This window comes from Chiloscyllium plagiosum, unplaced genomic scaffold (assembly GCF_037043375.1).
Source record: "Chiloscyllium plagiosum isolate Xiang-an unplaced genomic scaffold, Cpla_swu_hap1 HiC_scaffold_33, whole genome shotgun sequence".
Lineage (NCBI taxonomy): Eukaryota > Metazoa > Chordata > Chondrichthyes > Orectolobiformes > Hemiscylliidae > Chiloscyllium > Chiloscyllium plagiosum.
Window position 1 is genome coordinate 24,514,307 of NW_028270171.1, and position 25,633 is coordinate 24,539,939.

At 44.2% G+C, this 25,633-nt stretch overlaps 1 protein-coding gene across 1 annotated transcript in view; it reads right to left on the reverse strand.

Annotated features, from left to right (window-relative positions):
- The window catches only part of srebf2 (sterol regulatory element binding transcription factor 2), a 73,461-nt gene that overhangs the window by 26,414 nt on the left and 21,414 nt on the right, over positions 1-25,633 (reverse strand). The window contains exons 6-9 of the mRNA XM_043679939.2: positions 21,191-21,305; positions 20,762-20,943; positions 19,750-19,936; positions 13,547-13,731 (exon numbers count right to left, since the gene is read on the reverse strand). Of these exons, the coding sequence (XP_043535874.2) occupies positions 13,547-13,731; positions 19,750-19,936; positions 20,762-20,943; positions 21,191-21,305 (669 nt within the window). The remainder of the gene's footprint in view (positions 1-13,546; positions 13,732-19,749; positions 19,937-20,761; positions 20,944-21,190; positions 21,306-25,633) is intronic.

The following is a 25,633-nucleotide window of genomic DNA, read 5'->3' on the forward strand; positions in this document are numbered from 1 at the left end:
AATGCCAGCAAGTATTAGGCAACTAAGATAAAGAAAGAGGAAAACCCCGCTGTAGAAAAGAAAAGCATAACAGAACAAAACCCCCTCCCCCACAAATCGAGTAAGCCGCACGAGCTATAAAAAAAGAGACCAAAGGAAGAGTAAAGGACAAGCCCCACCCCCAGGGAAAGATGAGTGGAAAGCAGATGAAGAAGGAAAAGGATAAACAAGGGGGAGGGGGGGGGGAAATAAAGTCATTATCCATATGGTTCGAGTCCCGCAGTCTATTTAAGAGAATCCAAGAATTATTTTACTTTCTCCGGAGATCCAAAGTTATAAACGGGTCCTCCATGGCTGATGTGCAGCATTGCCAGATAACACATGGAGTATTGAATATTTAGGTCTTTCAGTTGCTTCTTTGCCTCATTGAATACCCTCCTCTTAAGGACTACGGCTGGAGAGAAATCCTGAAACATTATCCTGGAACTCTTGTGCATCATGGCCTGGGGATCTTTGTTTTTCTTTGTAGCATTGGAGTCGGATTAGAACCGGGCAGGGGCACTGGTCCGACCCGGGCAGGGGCACTGGTCCGACCCGGGCTTGCGTACAGCAACCCGGTGGGCCCACTCCACCCGCACCTGGCCCCGACTCCAACTTCAATAATTGTGGGAGCTATCATTCCAAGAAATCCACAAGTTGGCCTTCCTCTTCCCGTTGGGGAAGGGCCAGCAACCGAATATTTTTCTGACGACCCCGATTATTGAGGTCGGCGATGCGCTCCTCCAAGGTCTGGATTTGCTGCTTCAGAGGCCGGGCCTGACCCACGAATGACTCGGCAGACATCTCCGAGGCCACGGCCCATTGCTCCGCCCCTCTGACACGCTGTTCGAGTTTTTCGATCTCTTGGTCATGCTTCTGCAGCTGGACCGGGTCTCCTCGATAAAAGTGCCAACCTTCTCTTGGCGTTTGGTGATCCCGGAGAGCAGGCTCACCACCGAAGGCAAGTCCCCTGAAGCGGCCGCGGATGTCTCTGCTGCTGCGGGAGGGGGTGGGGGAGGGGACCCCGCCTGTTGTGAGCTGCGGAAGTTTTTGCCCGTAGTCATTTTGAAAGAAACACCAAACTGTTAACTGGTGTTTGAACAAAAGCTATCCTGAATGATTTAAAAGGTGAGGTGAAGGTGGGCTCCCACTTCGCCAGAGTCTCAGGCACAGCACCGCAGACTTAGACTTACTGGGTCACCGCCATCTTGAATCCCCAACCATCAAATTTTATGTAACTTTAAAGCAACTAATCCAAGATATATCTGGACTAAAAATACATCAAAATCTACCAGACTTTGCTTTGAATGTGTAACAACAACGAGAACATTGCCCTTTCATTGCTAAGCAACACACTGTACCTCATGTTAACGATTACAAGTATCAAAATCAGAAAAACCTTTCTAAAACTTCCCTAGATTACTTAAATTAGTTGGTGAAAAAGAAAATGATTCATTTGTGGGCAGCACGGTGGCACAGTGGTTAGCACTGCTGCCTCACAGCGCCAGAGACCCGGGTTCAATTCCTGCCTAAGATGACTGTCTGTGTGGAGTTTGCACATTCTCCCAGTGTCTGCGTGGGTTTATTCCGGGTGCTCCGGTTTCCTCCCACAGTCTAAAGATGTGCAGGTCAGGTGAATTGGCCATGCTAAATTGCCCATAGTGTTAGGTAAGGGGTAAATATAGGGGTATGGGTGGGTTGCGCTTCGGCGGGGCGGTGTGGACTTGTTGGGCCGAAGGGCCTGTTTCCACACTAAGTAATCTAATCTAAGTAATCTAATCTAATCTAATTTATAGTGCACAGCTTGAGGGTTGAATAGAATGATATGTTGCCAAAGCTTTCCATCTTGCACTCATCAGAATAAATGCAATAATGTCAAATTTTGACAATTTTTAAGTTTGGCATTCTTGCATTTGCCCTTAGTGCAGACAAAAAGTTTCAGCAGCATGTCACTCTCTCTTCAACAACACCAATGCAAACTAACACATACGCCTATGGCGATCTCTACAACTTTAAGCTCTAATTAGACCTAGTGGAATATATAAAAAAAACTTCATATATCACAAACTGGAATTTCCCTCAGTCTTAAAATAAGTACTCAAGATCATTGCAAGTGTGGAAGTATTAAGAACTTGGCATAATGCTGCATGATGGGATACTGGACCAAGGTAAAAACTATCTTGGCTCTCAGCCTCTTGCTTTAGTAGGAAAACACTGCTGGAGATAAAGACTGAGGTTGTATAATTATAATTTGACAAAATATAGGGAGTATATCATATGCTCGTTAGTTTGTGTGTCCTTGAGCAACAAGGCGATAACTGCAGTGTTTATCTTTATCTTGAATTATTGTAAATGTGGAATGTAAGCCAAGTTGTTTGTATCACTGTATAAGTATAGGTTGATTGTTCAGTTCTGGAGAGTGCTGTGGGATAATGAAGAACTGTGTGGCAGCCTCTCCATGAATTCACGAAAAATAAAGCTTCTTGAAACATGACTCGAGGTCTCAGACCAAATTTACACAAAAGAATCTGGCGTAGTCAGGTAGGATCCCGATTAATATGGAATTAGAGAATAACAAAAGGGAGGAAATAGTGGAAATAGTGCACGGGAGAGTCCTCGCTGAAAGGGGGCTGCGCCCACTGCTCCCCTCATGGAGGGTAAGTGTAAAGGCTGTCTGGTGTCTGGCCAGTGACTCCAGTTGAGCCAAGACTACTGAAAGGTTGAGGCAAAATCACGGAGAAGACTAAACTTACTAGGGCAGTGAGCAAGACTAAGAAGAGGTAGCTATCGAATTGAAATAGAACATTGTCCTTTCATTGCTGAGCAACACATTGTACCTCACGTGAATGACTTGTGGACCTTGTGGACGGAAGAGAAACACTGGTGAGTTAGTGCATGCAGGTGTGGGTAATAGTTTTTTCTCTTTTCTCCGTTAAAGATTCTTTCTTGGTTCGTGACTTCTCTTTCTGGCTTTCGGAAATGGGAAATTGAGCTAGCAGTCAGTGCCTCTCTGCGCACGCGGATGAGGCACCCAGAACATGGCCTAAAGATGGAAAACTGAACAAAACAAAGACATTCTAAGGTGATAGGATCATGGCAACACGTAGGAGACCCTATCGTTCCACCGGGATCACCAGGGGATACGGTGCTCCTTGAAGCACGAGATTCCAGGCATGTCATTCCTTTTTGTAGTGATCTTTATGGATGGTTCTAGAGCCATTAGCTCTATGAAGGCTCTTTTAACTGCAGTAAAATTAAGGAATGGCAAGAAATTACTCAGGAAGGAGGTGGTGATTTCACTTGGGACAAATGTTATATGATGCATTATTTTGTTAAATAGTTAGGAGGTTGCTAAATGTCATCAATTTCCCAGATACTGGTGCACAGAAGGAGGCACCTTCAAGTGCTCGATGGGGCTATATCCCCGACTTGAATCTCAGGAGGATACAGTTATGGAGAACATCCTCCTGGCAGTAGCTGTGCATGAACAGCAGCCCTGACCTTTTCAAGCTCCACATTACCAGGATGTAGTCCATACTACTGACCTGCCTATAGCCACACCTGATTCTACCCAACCCACTACGATGCAGACTCGCAGTCAGACTAAAATGGGTCACCTGAATATGGCATCTGGGAAGCTCTCCGCCACCTCCGATGAAAATAAACCTTCTAGCTCCACCCCTCCCGTCACCCAACTGATGGTCGGCGATATAGCTATCCTGAAGCCTTGGTCTGCCCCTGAGGTTAGGAGCATGATCAATGAGGCCCTTAACCCACTAAGGAAGCCAATCCCCTTCCATAACTGGCTGGTCTAATCCTGCCAAATTTATAACCCTTTACGCAGGGATGTTCTGCTCCTGCTCAAAAGTTGCATATGGCACTTCCTGGGCAGCCGTTAAGGATTCTTTTTCAGTCCCAGCCAGGGAAAATGGAGATTGGATAGAGGAACCCAGAGGAGCAGCAGGGTCAGGGAAATATCCTCTGGGACGGGTAGCTCCAGAACTGAGTTATGCAGGCCATCTCAAATGGGGCCAGGCAGCATAGCGACTTTAGCAAGGTCACTAGATGCCTTCAAAAGAAAGGGGAATCCTTTGTTGATTTTATCATCCGTTTTAAGGACAGTGGGAATCATCTGCGGGAGTGCCTCTGGAAGGAAGCTATCCTTTGATGGTACAGACTGTTAAATTGTATTGAATCCCAGATAGCACAGGCTTTCAAGCTTATCAATCTCACCTGGCAACAGCAGAATTAGGAGGCTGTAGTTACCTCCCTCACTAACATGGATCGACAAGGTCTATTCAATAAGAGGTCTCGGGTCCCAAGGGCTAGTTTGTCCAATATCACCAATCTTATAACAAAAGATCCCAAACCTATTATCCACCTCAGTTAGATAGGGGCAGGGGCCGGTTCAGTCCAAGGATAGTGAAATTCGCCATCAGTGGGGTCAGAAGGGTCACTGGGCTAGGGATTATCGGCTGCATTTGGCTACTCCTCCTCCAACTGCAGGAATTCAGCCCTATGTGCCTGCCCTTTTACACTCACGGGACTTCTTCCAGAATACACAATAGAGATGCCAGGAGGGGTTATCAGTACAGACTGCCTTGTTCCAGCTATCATCTTCTCCCCTTGAAGATGCGATGAAGGAAACTGATGTTCAGGGGAAGCATGTCAAGGTTTTAGTTGACTCCAGCGTGACTATTTCATCTGTACCACCCTTTATGGAATTTTCGATAGGCACTGAAACTGTCTCCACCATCGGTATAGCCAGAATTCCCATGATGGGATCACTCTCCCAATTTGTTCCCACTTAGATAGGTCAGTTCCAGGTGGAGGAGTCATTTGTCATTGCCAAGAATTCAGCTGTTTGCCTGTTGGGTCGCCAAGCCCTGCGTAAACTCGGTGCGTCAATCCACTGTTCTGATCGGGGTGTGTTCTTGGACCTCCGTGATCACTCTGTGGCGCAGGCCCTGAATTTGCTGATACAATGCTCTGACCCTGCAACACAGGCTAGTAATTTTTCTCTGGCGTCAGCCACCCTTGCCCCATGTCTATATGCCTCCATCGCTCCTAGCGTCCGTTTCCTCTTCCTTGTGGGCACTCCATAAAAATCATGAGGGGTTGGTGCTTTCTGCTCGACCGCACCATGTTACTGTCCATCCTAGTGCGGTCCTCCCTTACATCCGTCAATATAGGTTGTCCCCTGATGCTGAAATGGGCATTCGGCTTTGATTGATACTCAGGAGGTGTTGCATCCTACTCAAAGTCCCTGTAATACTCCCATTTTACCTATCGCCAAACCAGGCAGGAACAATAAGTGGCGGTTTGTTCAAGGTATGTGTGCCATAAATCAGATTGTTATCGCAATGGCACCGGTCGTCCCTGATACCAATGTCATATTTTCCTCACGACCTCCGGATTCGGCTTGTTACACGGTCATAGACCTCTGCTCAGCGTTTCCACGGCATGAGGACAGCCAGGATCTCTTTGCCTTCAGCTACGGGAGCCAACAATTCACCTGGATTTGTCTTCCTCAGGGTTACACACAAAGTCCAGTAGTGTACGCTGCGGGAACGGATCAGTCTCAGCTCTGTCTGTCTTGTGGCAGCACTGCGTTGCAATATGCTGATGACCTCCACATCACCTCGCGGTCCCACATTGACCATCAGCGGGACTCTGTGACCTTGTTGATCCACTTGGCCTCCTGCGGGCACCGCATTTCTACTGCCAAGCTACAATTATCTCAAACCTTATTACAATATCTAGGCTGCATCCTGGAGAGCAGTACCAGTCACCTTGGTCCTAATCATGTTGCTGCTATTCTTAATGCCCTGCGACCCTCCACACAACATGAGATACTGTCTTTTCTCAATATGGTGAACTATCGTTACCAATGGATGCCTGAATATCGGTGTATGGATGCGATTTTGCATCAGGTTACCCTTAAGGGTCAGTCTCGTTCTATTGATTGGATCCGAGTGGCTGCGAGCATTTGAAAAACTTCATACTACTCTGACACAGGCCCCAGCCTTGGGCCTACCCGATTATCGTAAGCCTTTCATCCTCTGTGTTAATGAACGAGAAGGTTTCGCCAGCGGAGTCCTTGAAGAGGTTGTCCTCCTCTCTCGACAAAGGTCTCAGTGAGTCCCTCCCCAAGTTCCCTCCTCTGCCTGAAGCCGTTCAGCCATGCCCTCAAAGACTCGCTACCACAGCCACATCTCCTTCCTCAGTACCTACTTACAGAACCGTCTGATTCCACATGGACTCTGGACCACATTTAGACCAACCCAGTTTCGACCTGAACAGGATACCCAGTACACACTATAAATCTGAAACCTTCAATAACGATTCTCTTTCTGGATCCTCCACTCCACGCTAACAGCCATGCTTTGCCATCTACTCTACCTGCAGTCAGTCCTGCCCTAGCTCAAAGCCACACTTTCCCAGACCTGCAGCAGACCTCTGTATATATACATCCTCAGAAGGATACATGCACTCAACAAACTATTTCTCAACTGCATAGGACATAAAAGAATACAAGTTAAACAAACTTTCATGCACTTCCCTCCATACACGGGTTTCCTCAAACCTTCTAGAACCTTCCCCGACTTCTGGAACTGCCCTTAGTGGTTAGCCATTAGCCACGCAGCCAAATGCCAGGGCAATTGATGACGTCACTTCCACCCCTGACGCTGCCACATGGCCCGCAGCCACTGCTGACCACACCACCTCAGAGGTCCCTGTCCATGCAACCACCTCCGCAAAAAGATTGCCGCTGCAGGATCCTCCGGCGCCGCTAGATTCACCAGCATAGACGCAACACCTACCTTGCACATCACTTCCGCCCCCGCAGTTGCCGATGCGGCAGCTGCTTCCCCCTCACTGGAAGGCTCTAACATCGATGTCACTTCTGCCACCAACCGATTACCTAACCAAAACATTGCCCTTGCCACCCGTGATGCCACTTCTGCCCCTATTAACACAGCCATGAGCATCACTTCCGTTGGTGACATCACTACTGATCGTATAACCACACCCACTCAAGCAAGCATCTCTGCCCCACTCCAGTTCCTAGCTCCCATCCCTGCCATGTCTTCACTATTCTCCCAGACCTCCCCCTCACTAAGGATGAATGTTTACTCCTCAGTAAAGACCTCACCTTTATCCCTCCATGCTCCCAGATTAATGAGTTTGACACGCACTGTGATCTTGAAGGTTTCTTCCGCCATCTCCACCGCCGGGCCCACTTTTTCAACAAAGATACTCACCCTGCCACCAAGGTCCCCTTCTCCCACCTCCAAAACACCTCATCCATCTGGACACCATGAGCCGGCCTGTTACCCGGCCTTGAACTCTTCATTTTAAACTGCCACCATGATATCGACCGCCTCAACCTGCCCACACCAGTCACCCACTCCAACCTCCCGCCTTCACAATGCGCAGCCCTCCACTCCCACCCCAACCTCACCATCAAACCTACAGATGAGGCTTTTGGAGGGGTGGGGGGATGCCAGTGGTGTGGCGCACCAACACAGCTGAAGCTAGGCACTAACTCTCAGGCACCTCCTCCTACTACCCCCTTGATCATGACCTCCTCTCCCATCACCAAACCATCAACTCCCAGACCATCCACAACCTCATCACCTCTGGGGATCGCCCAGACACAGCCTCCAACCTCATTGTCTATGAACCGTGCACCGCCCAATTCTACCTCCTTCCTAAGATTCACAAACTTGACTGCCCCGGTTGACCCTTTGACTCAGCCTGCACCTGTCCCACCGAACTCATCTCTTCCTACCTCAAAACCGTGCTGTCCCACTTAGTCCAGGAACTCCTCACCCATGCTCGTGACACCACCCATGCCCTTCACCCCCTCCAAGATTTGTTTTCCGGGCCCCCAACGCCTCATCTTCACCATGGACATCCAGTCCCTGTACACACCGAATCTGCCACAACGAAGGTCTCCAAGCCTTTCGTTTCCTCCCCTCACGCTGTCCCAACCAGTACCCTTCCACCGACACTGTCATCTGCCTGGCTGAACTGGTCCTCACCCTCAACAACTTCTCCTTCCAATCCTCCCACTTCCTCCAAGCCAAAGGGGTAACCATGGGCACCCGCATGAGACCCGGCTATGCCTCCCTGTTTGTCAGATATGTGGAACAGTCCATATTCCGCAGTTACACCGGCACCACCCCCCATCTGTTCTTCCGCTACATCAATGACTGTATCATGCTGCCTCATGCTCCCACAAGGAGGTTGAACAGTTCATCCACTTTATCAACACCTTCCACCCCAACCTCAAATTCACCTACACCTGTCTTCCCTTCCTGGATCTCTCTGTCACCATCTCTGGCAACTGACTAACCACAGACATATAGTACAAGCCCACTGACTCCCACAGCTACCCAGACTATACTTCCTCCCATCCTATCTCCAATAAAAAATCATCCCTTATTCCCAATTCCTCCACCTGCACTGCATCTCTTCCCAGGATGACCAATTCCACCTCAAAAAATCTCAGATGGCCTCCTCCTTCCACGATCACAACTTCCCTTCTCACGTGATTGACAATGCCCTCCAAAGCATCTCCTCCACTTCACACACCACCACCCTCGAATCCCACCCCTCCTGACACAAGGTCAGAAACCTCCTGGTCCTCACCTTCCACCCTACCAACCTCCGCCATCTCCAAACTGACCCCACCACCAGAGATATATTTCCCATTCACCCCTAGAAGCATTCCAAAAGTACCATTCTCTCCACGACTCCCTAGTCAGGTCCACACCCTCTCTTCTCCCCCCCACCCCTCCCCCACCACCACCACCAGCCCACACCCCACTCCTGGCACCTTTCCCTGCCACCGCAGAAAGTGCAAAACCTGCACCCACACCACTCCTCTCACCTCCGTCCAAGGCCTCAGGGATCCTTCCACATCCGTCAGAAATTTACCTGTATCTCTACCAAATGTGTCTGAACACTTCAACTCCCCCTCCTACTCCGACAAGGACATGCAGGTCCTGGGCCTCCTCCATCATCAAACTGTTACCACCCAACGCCTGGAGGCGGAACAATTCATATTCCACCTTGGGACCATGCAACCACACAGGATAAATGTGGATGTCAATAGCTTCCTCATTTCCCCGCTCCCCCACATTATCCTAATCCCAAGCCTCTAACTCTGCACCACCCTCCCATCCATCATTGCTCCTTATGACGTACACCTTCTCCCTCACCTTCATCCCAGCTACCTTCGCCCCAACCCCATCCCCCTCCCATTTATCTCTCAGCCCCCACCTACAAGCCTCATTCCTGATGAATGCCTGAAATGTCGATTCGCCTGCTCCATGGATGCTGCCTGACCTGCTGTGCTTTTCCAGCACTACACTCTTGACCCGGAGCTCCAACATCTGCAGTCCTCACTTTCTCCATACCCATCTTATCAACGATCTATTGCGAGCAGTACTTTACCCTGCACATGTCATGGTAGCCAAATGTGAAGCTCATACTATCTCCAAGGATGAGGTGTCCCGTGACAACGCTGCCACAGATGTTGCAGACTGTGAGGCCACTTGGACACATGCAGTCATAGCCCCTTCCTTCGTTAAGATACAAGCCCCCTCTACAATCCACCTTACAGCGGCTGTCCAGGCGCAGGACATCAACTAGCCACAAAACAACATGACCCTCTTTCACTAGTATCCTTACATACGGATGAGAAAGGACACCATTTCGATTGGGACAACACAGCCATCCTCGGACAAGCCAAACAGAGACACGCACGAGAATTCCTAGAAGTATGGCATTTCAACCAGAACTCTATCAACAAACACACTGACTTGGACCCGATTTACCACCTCCTGAGAAAAAGAATAGGAAATGACATCACCACAGGAAACGACATCACCAACCCAAAGAAACCCAAACATATATTATCAGAAAGTAGGAATCATCAGCAGTGCTTCGCCTGGACGCTCACTGAAGAGGTTACCTAGTATGGTGACGAAACGTCTGAAAATGAACCTTCCAGCTCAGCAAGCAAACCTACATCCAATACTGAAATGAACTGACGGTATGCTAAAACATACACTTCAAAGACTTGCCAGGAATCCGGACTAAAGTGGAATGAAGTCTTGCCTATTACCCTTAACACCCTCTGAAACCAGGTTAATTAAACCACTCTTCTAACCCAGTTTGAAACTCTTACGGGAAGATCCATGACTACTGGTATCCGACCCCCTCTGCCTACATCAGTAATAACCCTTATGTGGTAGATGAGAAAATCCTACAATTTGCCCAAGACCTGAGTGAAGCAGCCCAGGCAAATCATTCATAGGTAACAGAGGTCATGCCAAAACCCCATAGGTCAGACATGCACCCTTTTACACCTGGCGATTTAGTATATGTTAAGTCTCTCAACAAAGGCTCTCTCTCTCCCCTAGGTGGAAGGGACTATACTAAGTATTACTGACCACTCGATGGTTAGCACTGCTGCCTCGCAGCGCCAGAGACCCGGGTTCAATTCCCGACTCAGGCGACTGACTGTGTGGAGTTTGCACGTTCTCCCCGTGTCTGCGTGGGTTTCCTCCGGGTGCTCCGGTTTCCTCCCACAGTCCAAAGATGTGCAGGTTAGGTTAATTGGCCATACTAAATTGCCCGTAGTGTTAGGTAAGGGGTAAATGTAGGGGTATGGGTGGGTTTCGCTTCGGCGGGTCGGTGTGGACTTGTTGGGCCGAAGGGCCTGTTTCCACACTGTAATCTAATCTAATCTAATCTAATCTAATCTAAAAAAAAAAATACATAACCTCACCAACTCTGCAACTACTAAAGCGAATTATGAGAACCCTGTGGATACAATTCCTGGACCTCCTCAGCCTGCCAACTAGAAACTAGAGATATATGGCCTTGTGACAGACGTGCTCTAATGCTGTTTTTAATCAGAGTGTGCAAGGGATGGATTAGGGTCTGGGGAAAGAGTTAACCATCATTCCTCCATTGCGGTGAAAGGCAAAAAGAGTGCCAGATACTTTGTAATGTTGCTTCTTGTAAGTTAAGCCTCCACTGTCAGGCAGATTTTCCAAGATTCCCTTGTAGCGCTTCTCAGGGACGTGAGGGGCAATCCCATGTGACGGATTCCTTGCGGATGGTGAAGTTATGGAGGCTAAAAAGGTTTTCTAACAAGTGCGTGAAAGGAGAAGGCAGGTCACAGGTATGTGTCAGCAGAGATGTGATTTGAATTGCTCCCAAACCCATACAGAGATCACTGATCATTCTTGTGAGACACTCCAGGTTTGTCAATATAGGGTTCAGGAAGACAGAGTGTACTTTTCCAGGTGTAGGGCAGAACCCCTTGCTCTGGTGCCTGGAGTTTCAGGTTTGGCTTTTAGAGAGAGTACGGTTGAGTGAAATGGCTTGCCCTCTGTTGTGAGAATAAAGCGACTAAGATGATCAATACATCACAATACTTTTTGTGTCTGGCCAAAGTGTGTATATGATAGGAAAAGAAACTGTTGGGTATGTGTCCATATGCCGACCCATTGTGGTCCGTATCCTTTAGCTGGCCTGAAGTTGTCGAATGGCTAATATGCCAAAACTCTTCAGGCAAACTTAATAACTCAGAGGACGTGCAGGAGGGGAAGTCAGCAGGGTATAATCTGGCTTCATTCCAAGATTGGTATCAACCTGACTATAACAGATCCCATATGCCCCTTTTCTTGTAGTCCTTAACACCACCATTAGCTTCACATGACACGGGAACGTTTTTACTAGCACTTATATGGGATCTACTCAAATGTTCTTTTATTATCCCCTGGATTGAATTTATCCAAAATTTGACGAGCAAAGGTAACTTTTTGTTTAATTGGTCTAATGTCCTTAATAAGATGTCAGGTTCTGTGGAAAGACCCAGCTCCCAAGTCGTGGACGGGTAGAGATTTCAAATTAACCTCCTAAAACAGTGCCTATTTTATTTGCAGTCTTAAGGTCTATCCCTAGCTTCCCTCAGATTGGAGTGTCGTGTTATATAGGATATGTAGTACCTCGCATTAGAGTATTGGATGGGTTACCTTCACCCTTGAAGCCCAACAGATCGCTCACCAGAGTTTGGATGTCTTCTCCCGATACTGGAATCTATCTGCATTCCCAAGACTTGAGCAAATTAAAAAACAGTGTTGGAAACTGTCTCCACTGACACTGCTGAGGCCCTGACCGAGATCAATGCTGAGCTAGTTGCAGTTAGAACATGGCTCTTCAGAACCGCTTGGCCTTGGATTTTTTATTATCCAAGAGGGCTGGCACCTGTGCTATATTGAGTGGGAATGTTGTACCTACATACCAGATAACTCTAAAAATGTCTTTGATTTGGTGACTTACATTCGCACGGAAGTCACTTTTGATTCTGGGTGGTCCTTTGATGTCACCTGGCTGGGTAAATGGGGTTTCTCCTTAGTCATTGGGCTCATCACCTTTACTATCATACACCTGACACTCTACCATATGGCGAACTAAGACTGTTGTTGTGCACAGTTTGTTCCCACCCCATTTTCTGCTCCAAAACCATGATCATTTACCAGACTGTATCCCATGATGACCCCTACGATGAACACACATGTATGAGTATGCACCCTTTTCCAGAAAGATATGCATCCCCTTTTTGGAAGCGCCAGTATCCTAAACTTAGGTGTTGATCTTCCAGATCAACACTTAAGTTTAGGATACTGGATCAACACCTGAGGGAATTGTGGAAGTGGTAAGAACTTGGCATACTACTGCATGATGGGATACTTGACCAAGATAAAACCTATTTTGGCTCTCAGCCTCTCGTTTTAGTTGGAAAATACTGAGAGAGATAAAGACTGAGGCTATAATTATAATTTGACAAAATATAGGGAGTATATCATAGGCTCATTAGTAGAGGTGCCTCCTGAGCTTGTTAGCTTCTCTATCCTTGGGAAACAAGGTGATTGGTGCTTACCTTTATCTTGAATTATTGTGAAGTGCGGAATGTAAGCAAAGTTGTTTGCATCATTGTATAAGTATAGGCTGACTGTTCAGCTCGGGAGAGTGCTGTGGGACAGTGGAGACTGTATAGTCAGAGGGTTAGATCGGGTGGACAGCGAGAGCCCTTTTCCTCGGATGGTGATGGCTAGCATGAGGGACATAGCTTTAAATCGAGGAGTGATAGATATAGGACAGATGTCAGAGGTAGTAGGGGCACGGAACGCACTGCCTGCAATAGTAGTAGACTCGCCAACTTTAATGGCATTTAAATGGTCACTGGATATGGATGAAAATGGAACAGTGTAGGATAGATGGGCTTCAGATTGATTCCACAGGTCAGCGCATCATCAAGGCCTGTACTGTGCTGTAATGTTCTATGTACTGTGTGGCAGCCTCTCCGTGAATTCACAAAAAATAAACCTTCTTGAAACAAGACTCAAAGTCTCAGACTAAGTCATTTCCACAACAGCAAGCAATGATTGGGTTATTACACATGCTATCCCCCCAATTCCAACCAACCAAATTAAATGCATACCCTGGACAGATCAAGATCTGCTTGCTTCTGATGTCTCCAGAACGTGACAGAGGACTGAGAATGGAGGCGTGTGATTGGTTCACCATAAATGAAGAGTTTAACAAATACACTCAGTACGATGACCCCATTCACCAGCCAGAGGATTAATGTGGGCAGAATCCAATCAAACCATCCTTTTGTATCTCCTAAAAACAGACAGAAAAGGGTACATTACAAAAACAGAGATGGCAACACTGGGGCATTTTATAACTGAAATTGTATAAATATATAATTTGAAGGGTCTACGAAATTAAAACCCTCTTGCGAAAGAGGTGGTAGTTGAATTGACTCAAGGACCCATTAGGATATGGTTATTATCAATGCATATACTATTGTATCTCTCATGGTGTTTTTCAGTTAGTTGCATTGATTCACCCAAGAGGGTTGATTACCACTGCTGCCTCACAACGCCAGGGAACAGGGTTTGATTCCAGCCTCGGGTGACTGTCTGTCCAAACTCCACACAATCTCCCAATGTCTGTATGGGTTTCCTCCCACAATCCAATGATGTGCCGGTTAGGTGAATTGGTCATGCTAAATTTCCCATAGTATTCAGGGATACATTGGTTCGGTGAATGGGTCGGGGTAAATGAGTAAAAGGGTAGGGAAGTGGGTCTGGGTGGGCTACCACTCAAAGAAGGACAACGACAAGGACTTTAAAACCTTAGAGTCACCTTTGCCAAAATTGCACACATTGCAGATTCCTGTCAAATGTGTTTCCAATTTTCTATTTAATTTTAAAACTTATTCAGGATACAGGAAAGACATGTAGTTATATTGCTCATTTCCCATTCTCAAAGTCACAAAATACTTTAGAGCTGGTGAATTACTTTTAAAAGTGGACTCTGTCAATATATCAGCAACTTGATCACACCAAGCTCTCAGCAGTGAGATAAAATGACAAATGAATAGCCTCAGCCTTGTCAGTCAGAGGTCAATCAGAGGCATACGCTGCCAAGTGCATTTGACAAAGTACCATCGCCTATATTGCCTACACTAATGCTATTAAAAAACTGGGGCTTTTGGGGGGTTGGTTGCAGTTTAGCTGGTGCAGAAGAGGTCTGTAACCAGAGCCCGTGGTGCTAGAGCGCTTTTCAAATTCTGGGTTTTAAGGGCTGCAGTCATAGGCAAGCTTGATGCCTGCTCAGAGCTGCCTTAAATAAGTCAATTTGTGGCAATGTAGCAACACCTGCTGTTATGGGATAGGAAGGTCTGGGCCAATCTCCTTTTAATGGCATTGTTCAAACATAAATTTGGCCAAATCACTGGGAGCACTCGCTAAAAAAAAGTCAGTGGATTTTTTTAATATATCTAAACAGAAGGATACCAGACGTAAAGCAAAGCCTGAAGTGGTTCTGAGTAGGATGATTAATATAGTAGTAGATGAAAGGAATATTTCAGCTAAGTTATTCAAATTACAAAAAAACTCCTTGAGCCACAGGATACATTCTAAAAGATGAGGGTGCAAATTGAAGGGATGTGTGATGAGATTATAGCGTTCAATGCAGTGTGAAATGTGCTGAGAATCTGATAAATAAAAACGTTTTCTACATTGGTCAAAGTGGGAGACAAAGTTAATTCAGTTTGCTTAACGGTGTAATGAGAAACCGTCTTTAATTAGGGACAAAGTTATCACATTACTGGATAAAGACACAGTCAATGTCACAAACAATATTAAGACATAATTGTGCATAATAAACTTCCAAGGATTTTGGGAGAACATATCAGACATAATAGTTTGAGGAAGTGCTGTTGTAACACTGCATTTAGACTTCAGGAAAGCCTGTAATGTGACATTCCACAGGTGATTACTAAAGAAGATAAAAAGACATGAGTTGGGAGAGGTATAAAAGTCAAATCAAAGGCAGGAGAGGGAAGCTCAGACTTTTCGGAGTGGTTAGAGATGAGAGAGTGGTAGCAATAAAGGCACGCTGGCTTTTATTGCAAGTGAACTGATGCAGAAAAATAAGATTTTCTATACTTATATTGGACTTTGGTGAGACCACAACACAAGCATGTGCATAGTGTTAGTTTCCTTACTTAATGCAGGCTGTACAGTGAATGTTTATTACATTGCAGCTCCTGGGATTAGAAGTCTAATAGACTAGTCTGTTCTCTTTAGGAGACTAGAAAATTGAGAGATGGTCTCATTGAAAAGGATTCTGAAAGAACTTCACAGAGCTGACATTGAGAGGAGTGGATTCCAGAACATGGGAACAAAGTCTTCAAAAGTCAATTGCACTGGACTGAGATGAGGAGCAATTTCATCCCTCAAAGTCAGTTCTACAGCATGGACACAGATCCTTTGGACCGATCAGACATCCCAACCGGACTTTGTCCCATTTGGCCTATAAACCTCTAAATCCTTCCTACTCCCATACCCATCCAAATGCCTTTTAAACACGGTAATTGCACCCACATACACCATTTCCTCTGGTGGCTCATTCCATACACCCACCACCCTCTGCGAGAAAAGTTAACCCTCATCAGGTGTTCAAATTTCTCCCCTCACCTTAAACCTAGGCCCTCTAGTTTTGGACAGCCCCAACCTAGGAAAAGAACCATGCCCCTCATGATTTTATAAACCCCTATAAAGGTAACCTCAGCCTCCAACGCTCCAGGGAAAAAAACCCTAACCTATTCAGCCTCTCCCTACATCTTAAATCTTCTAATCCTGACAACATTTTTGCAAATCTTTTCTGACCCCTTTCACATCTAACAACATCTTTGCTATAGAAGGGAGACCAGAATTGAATGCTGTATTCTAAAAGTGGCCGAACCAATATCCTGTACAGCCACAACAAGATGTTCCAACTCCTACACTCGATTCACTGACCAATGAAGGCAAGCATGCCAAAGACCATCTTCACCACCCTGTCTACCTGTAACTCTACTTTCAAGTAACTATGCAATCGTACCCCTGGGTCTTTTTGTTTGGCAACACTCCCCAGGGCCCTACCATTAAATGTACAAACGCTGCCCTAGTTCACATTTATCTAAATTCAAATCCATCTGCCACTCCTCAGCCCAATGGCCCATTTGGTCAAGGTCTCATTGTACTCCGAGATAACCTTCTTCACTCTCCATTATGGGCGGCATGGCGGCTCAGTGGTTAGCACTGCTGCCTCACAGTACCAAGGACCTGGGTTAGATTCCAGCCTTGGAAGCCTGTCTGTGTAGCGTTTGCACATTCTCCCAGTGTCTGCGCGAGTTTCCTCCGGGTGCTCCGATTTTCTCCCACAGTCCAAAGATGTGCAGGTTAGGTGAATTGGCCATGCTAAAGTGCCCATAGAGTTAGGTGTATTAGTCAGGCGTAAATATGGGAAAATGGGTCTGGGTGGGTTACTCTTCAGAGGGTCATTGTGGACTAGTTGGACCGAAAGGCCTGTTTCCACACTTTAGGGAATCTAATCTGATCATTATGAATCTTTATAAATCTCTAGTTCAAAACAGCTGTAAATACACAAGCAATGAATACCTTAACACTTAAATCAGTATATTGTTAGTTTGTCAGAGAATCAAAGGATATCCGGGAGGGAAGAGAAAAACAGAGCTGAGACAGAAGATTGATTATAATTGACTGAATTGCAAAGCAGCTCAAGGGGTCATATAGTCTACTTATATTTCTTATGTTTTTGAGTGCAAAATCTTCTATTATAGGGCCAGTTCTGTTCACTGCACACATCAAAAATTTTTATGTAGGCATGGAGGAATGATGGCCAAAATTTGCAGATGCCACTGAAATAGGTTGTACAGTTAATTGTTTAAAATGCTAAGAGAAGCTGTAATGAGAATCATTAAGATGAGGAGAATGAGTTAAAAATGACAAAAGAAATTCAATTACAGTTAATCTAAGATGATGTATTTTAGTTTAAAGAAAAGTACAGTCCAGCACATGGACTGCAGTGTGTCAAGAAAGCAGTACACTACTATCTTTTCAAGGGCAACATATCCTGCGATGCCCATATCCCAGAAACGAATAATTAAAACAACAGCAATTACACTCTGAGGAGAAGTAGATTTGGACAGCAGAAGGATTTTTTGAAGTACAGATTCATGGGATATTAGAGTCACTCCTTCAAAGTCATTAAAAAGGCTAATGATAATCTATATTTTACAGAAAGAATTACAAACTAGAAAAGCAAAGCAGTAAAGATAATGCTGCACAAAACTTTAAGGAGAACTCAGTTAGGGCACTGTGTAGAGTTTTGGTCCTAGCATTGTAGGATGTATAATGAGACATTAGAAAAGGTACAATTCACTAGAATGTTCCAGGGCACGAGGAAACATAAAAAAGGTTAAAAAAAAAATCAGGTTTCTGATCACTGGTATAATGCAGAATCCAGGGCAACACAACATTAAATCTGAAACACAATCAAAAAATATGGGTGTGAGAATAAAGGTAGATAAAAGCAAAATACTCCTGGAAATTAAAATAAAAGCAGAAAATGCAGGAGAAAATCATCAGGTTAGGCAACATCTGTTCAGAGAAAAGCAAAAGTTAACTTTTCAAGTCCAATATGATCCTTCTTCAGAAGAATGGTAGGCTCGTTCAGAAGGTCAGGAGGAATGGAATACAGGGAAAATTAGCTGTCTGGATACAGAATTGGCTGGTCGACAGTGAGTAGTAGTGGAAGGAAAGTATTCTGCCTGGAAGTCAGTGGTGAGTGGTGTTCCACAGGGCTCTGTTCTTGGGCCTCTACTCTTTGTAATTTTTATTAATGACTTTGATGAGGAGATTGAAGGATGGGTCAGCAAGTTTGCAGACGACACAAAGGTTGGAGGTGTCATTGACAGTATAGAGGACTGTTGAAGGCTGCAGCGTGACATTGACAGGATGCAGAGATGGGCTGAGAGGTGGCAGATGGAGTTCAACCTGGATAAATGCGAGGCGATGCATTTTGGAAGGTTGAACTTGAAAGTTGAGTACAGGATTAAAGACAGGATTCTTGGCAGTATGGAGGAACAGCAGGATCTTGGTGTGCAGGTACATAAATCTCTTAAAATTGCCACCCAAGTGGACAAGGTTGTTAAAGAAAGCATATGGTGTTTTGGCTTTCATTAACAGGGGGATTGAGTTTAAGAGCCGTGAAATCTTGTTGCAGCTCTATAAAACCTTGGTTAGACCGCACTTGGAATACTGTGTCCAGTTCTGGTCGCCCTATTATAGGAAAGATGTGGATGCTTTCGAGAGGGTTCAGAGGTGGTTTACCAGGATGCTGCCTGGAATGGAGGGCTTATCTTACGAAGAGAGGTTGACTGAGCTCAGACTTTTTTCATTGGAAAAAAGGAGGAAGAAAGGGGACCTAATTGAGGTGTACAAGATAATGAGAGGTATAGATAGAGTTGATAGCCAGAGACTTTTTCCCAGGGCAGAAATTGTTTACACGAGGGGTCATAGTTTTAAGCCATTTGGCGGAAAGTATAGAGGGGATGTCAGAGGCAGGTTCTTTACGCAGAGAGTTGTGGGAGCATGGAATGCGTTGCCAGCAGCAGTTGTGGAAACGAGGTTATTGGGGATATTTAAGAGACTGCTGGACATGTATATGGTCACAGAAATTTGAGGGTTCGTACATTAGGTTTACCTTACATGAGGATCAATGATCGGCACAACAGCGTGGGCTGAAGGGCCTGTTCTGTGCTGTACTGTTCTATGTTCTCTAACTCTGAAGAGGTTATATTGAACTTGAAATGTTAATTCTGTTTCTCTCTCCACAGCTGCTTCTAGACCTGAGTAGCTCCAATATTTCCTGCTTTTACTTAAAATAAAAGCAGACTCTTTCCAATAGCTGAATGGTCAAGAAGTAAAGGGTTATAGATACTAGATTCACAATAAAGACCAGGAGAAACATGTCTATAATACATCTGTAAGGCTGTGGAATTTATTTCCAGAGTCAGTGGTTTATCAGTATTCAAGATTAAACTAAATAGGTGGATGGAAAAAAGGGGGAGGAGAGGAGGTTGAATAAGGCAGGATTGGAACTATATGTTTACAAAAAGGACAACGGTAGGCCGGGCCAAAGAGCTTGTTTCGGTATTGCAACTTGCATGTATTTATAGATATAAGGCTTTTTCAAGAAAAAATCCTAACAGGTAAACGGGAAGCCATCACTAAAGTATGGATCAGCAAACATTCTGCTACAAGGAGTTCTACTCAAACTTACCAGACTCAATTCCAAGCATATTTCTACCATAATGCCCAGAATCTTCAGCTGTTGTTGAGTATCCCACACGCTCAAAAAGTGATGTAAGTGGGTTGAAGGATAGACAGAGAAAGGTAAGGGTGCACAGTAGAATCCGAGAGCTATCCAGCATACCAATGGTCGGGGGGGACAATGGTTCTTCCTTTACCTAAATAGAGAATGTAGCAATAAATACTATAAATAGGAACATTAGGATCAAAGTAAGACCATAGCAGCCCTTTGGTCTGTTTTATCATTCAGTTAGATCATTGTTGATCATTACCTTCAAATCTCTTAATATTCATTACTGAACAAAAAAATCCAGTCATCTTTCTCTTGAAAGCTTCAACTGTTTCTCCAGCATTCAGAGAGCTTGGAAGCAACAGAACTCCTAATTTCTACTATATTCTTCACTGGAAATCTTATACTACCATGTGTAGTTTCTTTGCCCCGAGACAGAAGTTCTCAGTTCAAGTTTTACCCAGGGCATTATGGCCAAGGAAGATGCATTTATAACTTGATCAATGGCTGGAGTATAAATCTGCAAATTACTTTAATCCATGCCAATAGCAGAGAGAGAGAAGGAAAGACTGTGGGTCAGCCATGTGATAGAGAAAAAACATTGGAGCCTCACTTATTACTGCCCATAGCTGCAAACTACAATATACATGTAAAAGCAATTCAGATTTCAGTGTACTGTAACACATACAATAGTATTAGCACAACATGCATGCAACTACAACCATTTGGATTATTCAAACAAGAAAGGAAGTTGAGCAAGACCAAAATCATGAGAGGCAAGTATATAAGATTCTTAATAAACATTTTAAATAAAGCAATCTAAAAATGTAAATCATCTCTCTTTGGAATGCTAAGGTTTTGTTTTAAAACAGTTTTTGAAAATGTTATTGCATCATCAGTAATATAGCATTAATGCCAACAGGACGTTAAGTTAAAAATATACTGAAATTAGACCAATATAAACTGCTACTACCATTGTTTCTTCAAGGAGAGGACTTCCTGGCTCTGAATCAATGGAACAAGGTGAGAAAGTGCCTGGGGAACCTGAATCTGAAGGTGGTGGCGACATTATCAGTAAATGTGATTTGAAGTCATCAGTCTTTAGGTCAACATCAATGTCTAAAAGGCTGGGAATTTCTGGTGCCTTTAAGCCCTCTGTAAAAAGAGAAAGAGAAATCAATTTATCTATAAATTTTACAACCAACATTTACTCATCAATGCAGCTGAAAGCATCATTCTGAATAAGTTTTCGCTTAAGCATCAGTAATGTTCAACAGCTAAGTGTGCAAAAGGACGAATCCAAATGAAAATGGATAGTATTGAAGGCCAACACTGTTACTTGTACATTAGTTACTGCACAGAAATAGGAATCTATTGGTGATGAAAAGTTAACACTACTTACTGTTTTTCTGATTAGCTATTTTTAATGCCATGTTCTCCTGTCGTAACTTGTGGTTGGTCTGCTGCAGGTATTTAATGTAATCAATGGCCTTTCTCAGCACTCCAGATTTGTTCGCCTACAAAATATGGCATGTTAGGGTTTGCCTAGATTTCCATTCAAACTTAACAGTACATGGAACATTGAAACCGTACTTTCTGGAGAATGATAGGCTTAAATTAGTACAATGCATTTCACATAGTTGTGCCATTGTGAAGTACATTAGCATAGATTTTATTGTGGTAACATAACCGCTCATTGTCATTGCTCCAGTGAAATTAAGAGTAATTTTGAAAGACTGGACATGCGCTAATAACATGGAAACTGAAAAAGTTGCTGCCAATTAAACTACTTAATACTCTGTAAGGTTCCCTCAGACTTAACGTCCCTCAGACTTAACGTCCCTCAACAATTCATGTTAACCATGCTCTAGAATTCTTAGAAAAAGCTGCACCTTGTTAATGGAAGCATTACCAGGTTTTAAACTAACTTCATATTTACTCCTAAACACCCTGAAAGGCTAACTATTTACTTTTGGAATGTCAAATTTTTCACAATAATTAAAAAATACTCCGCAGTTAAGAACTTTAAAAAAAATTCTTTATTTTGGCCTCTATCATTAACACAGTTATACATTTATTTTGCTGTCTAAAAACTGCAATTAAAAGTGAAGGATTTTAAATGTTTTTAACCTTTTACCACCACTGCTGCACACCAAACATCCTCCTGACCTGTAAGAGTTAAACTGTCGTCAGCAAGAAAAAAACATTACAAGGAATGCTGGATCTTTGTAAACAAGAACGTAACAAATAGGAGCAGCAGTAGGCCATTCGGCCCTTCAAGACCATAGCTGATGTGTCTCAGGCCTTGATAACTCTCTCATGCTACCTCCTCATAGCTCTCAACTCCATGAAATTTCAAAAATCCACATACATCCTCTTTAAAAGACACTTGCACCAATCTAACCTCCAAACTCTCTGAAATAGAGAATTCCCAACATTAACTCCCCTCTGAGGGAAGAAATTCCTTCACATCTGAGCTTATTTTGTCACTGTGCCCTCTGATTCAAAACTCCCCCACTAGTGGAAACAGCAGTTAGCACTGGTGCTTCACAGTGCAAAGGACCTGGGTTCAATCCCACTCTTGGGCAGCTGTCTGCGTGGAGTTTGCACATTCTCCCAGTGTCTGCTTTGGGTTCCTCCAGATCCTCCAGTTTCCTTCCACTGATGTGCAGGTTAGATAGACTGGCCATGCTAAATTCTGATGAAGGGCTTTTGCCCGAAATGTCAATTTTCCTGCTCCTTGGATGCTGCCTTATCTGCTGTGCTTTTCCAGCACCACTCTACTCTTGGCCATGCTAAATTGCCGATAATGTCCAGGGATGCACAGGCTAGGTGGATTAGCTATAGGAAATACAGAGTTTCAGGGATAGGGTAGAGGGGGTTTGGGTCTGAGTGGGATGCCTTTCGGAGGGTTAATGTGGACTTGATGGGCCGAATGACCTGCTTCCACACCGCAGGGATTCTATAAACTTCTTAACATCTAACGGTCACCTTTCATTCTGCTAAACTCTTATGAATAGAGGCCTATCCTATCTGTTCTTGGTAAGTCAATCCCTTTATCCCAAAAATAAGCCTAGTGAATCCCCTTTTCATCATTTCTTAAATATAGGGAACAGCTTCCATCTTGCTCAACGAGCTTTGTTACGTGGCTGACCACACAAAAAAACAAAGCGAAATCATAGAGACACGTACAGCAATCATGAGCAATATTAATGATTAGTTAATTTGCATTTAATATTTCTTTCTGTGGTTCAGTGTCAAATTTTGTTTGATCAGTCTCGTTTGAAGAGTCTTGGGACATTTTACCCTTAAATCACTGTATGAATACAAGTTCTGACCGTTCAAACTACACTACTAAAAGTAACTTAGCACTAATTCGCTTTCCTTAAAAATGCTTTAACAAAACGATCAAAATTATAGCTGCCGTATAGACAATCACCACTGCAGACTGGTATAGTTAACTTGACCATTCATTTCATTGCCAACTTAGTTAATGGTCAACTATACCATTTTTTTAAACAATGAAATTTGTGCTCTTTCCGTGCACTGATGTGTTAATAAATTTAAAAGCCTTGATCATGTAACTTGTATTGATGTTTACATACAGATGGGATGTGGGATAAATGAAAAGAAAAATATTGAAAGCTAGGTTCCACATACCACAAACATAAAAACAGCCATTCCTTTGTATCACTGGGTCAAAATCCTGGAACTGCCTCCATATCAGCACAGTAGATTCGCATTCACTACAGAATGTAGCAGGTCAGGCAAGCGTTCACCAATTTCTCAAGAGCAATAAACACGAGCCTTACCAGTGACATCCACATAGAGTCATAGTCATAGAGATGTACAGCAGGGAAAGAGACCCTTCAGTCCAACTTGTCCATGCCGACCAGATATCCCAACCCAATCTAGTCCCACCTGCCAGCACCCGACCCATATCCCTCCAAACCCTTTCTATTCATATACCAATCCAGATGCCTTTTAAATGTTGCAAATGTACAGCTTCCACCACTTCGTCTGGCAGCTCATTCCACACACTTATGAAAAATTTGCCCCTTAGGTCTCTTTTACATCTTTCCCGTCTCACCCTAAACCCATGCTCTCTAGTTCTGGACTCCACCCCCCCCCCCGCCTCCAGGGAAAGGACTTTGTCTATTTATCCTATCCATGCCCCTCATAATTTTATAAACCTCTATAAGGTCACCCCTCAGCCTCCGATGCTCCAGGGGAAAGAAAAACAGCCCTAGCCTGTTCAGCCTCTCCCTATAGCTCAACTTCTCCAACCCTGGCAACATCCTTGTAAATTTTTTCTGAGCCCTTTCAAGGTTCACAACATCTCTCCAATAGGAAGGAGACCAGAACTGCATGCAATATTCCAACAGTGCCTAACCAATGTCCTGTACAGCCGCAACATGACCACCCAACTCCTGTACTCAATACTCTGACCAATAAAGGAAAGCATACCAAACGCCTTCTTCACTATCCTATCTACTTGCAAATCCACTTTCAAAGAGCTTTGAACCAGCAGTCCAAGGTCCTTTTGTTCAGCAACACTCCCGAGGACGTTACCGTTAAGGTATATAAGTCCTGCTAAGATTTGCTTTCCCAAAATGCAGCACTTCACATTTATCTAAATTAAACTCCATCTGCCACTTCTGTAATAGGGACATTTTTCAAGATGTCACCATCTACTTCCCTACATTCTATATCTTCCATGTCCTTTTCCAGAGTAAATACTGATGCAAAATACTCGTTCAGTATACCCCATCTCCTGCAGTTCCACATAATGGCTGCCTTGCTGATCTTTGAGGAGCCAGATTCTTTCCCTAGTTACCGTTTTGTCCTTAATATATTTGTAAAAACCCTTTGGATTCTCCTTAATTCTATTTGCCAAAGCTATCTCATGTCCCCTTTTTACCCTCCTGATTTCCTTCTTAAGTATAGTCCTACTGTCTTTATACTCTAAGGATTCACTCGATCTATCCTGTCTATACCCGACATATGCTTTCTTCCTTTTCTTAACCAAGCCCTCGATTTCTTTAGTCTTCCAGCATTCCCTATAACTACCAGCCTTTCCTTTCACCCTGACAGGAATATACTTTCTCTGGACTCTCGTTATCTCATCTCATCTCATTCCCATTTTCTAGCCATTCCTTTACCTGCGAATATCTGCCCCCAATCAGCTTTTAAAAGTTCTTGCCTAATACCGTCAAAATTGGCCTTTCTCCAAATTTAAAACTTCAACTTTTAGATCTGGTCTATCCTTTTCCATCGCTATTTTAAAACTAATAGAATTATGGTCGCTGGCCCCAAAGTGCTCCCCCACGGACACCTCTGTCACCTGCCCTGCCTTATTTCCCAAGAGTATGTCAAGTTTTGCACCTTCTCTAGTAGTTACATCCGCATACTGCATCAGAAAATTTTTTCATACACACTTAATTTCCTCTTCATCTAAGCCCTTAACACTACGACAATCACAGTCTATGTTTGGAAAGTTTAAATCCCCTACCATAACCACTATTATTCTTACAGATAACTGAGATCTCCTTACAAGTTTGTTTCTCAATTTCCTGTTGACTATTAGGGGGTCTATAATACAAGCCCAATAAGGTGATTATCCCTTTCTTATTTCTCAGTTCCACCCAAATAACTTCCCTGGATGTATTTCCAGGAATATCTTCCTTCAGTACAGCTGTAAAGTTATCCCTTATCAAAAATGCCACTCCCCCTCCACTCTTGCCTCCCTTTCTATCCTTCCTGTAGCATCCTTCCTGGAACATTAAGCTGCCAGTCCTTTCCATGCCTGAGCCATGTTTCTGTATTCGCTACGATATCCCAGTCC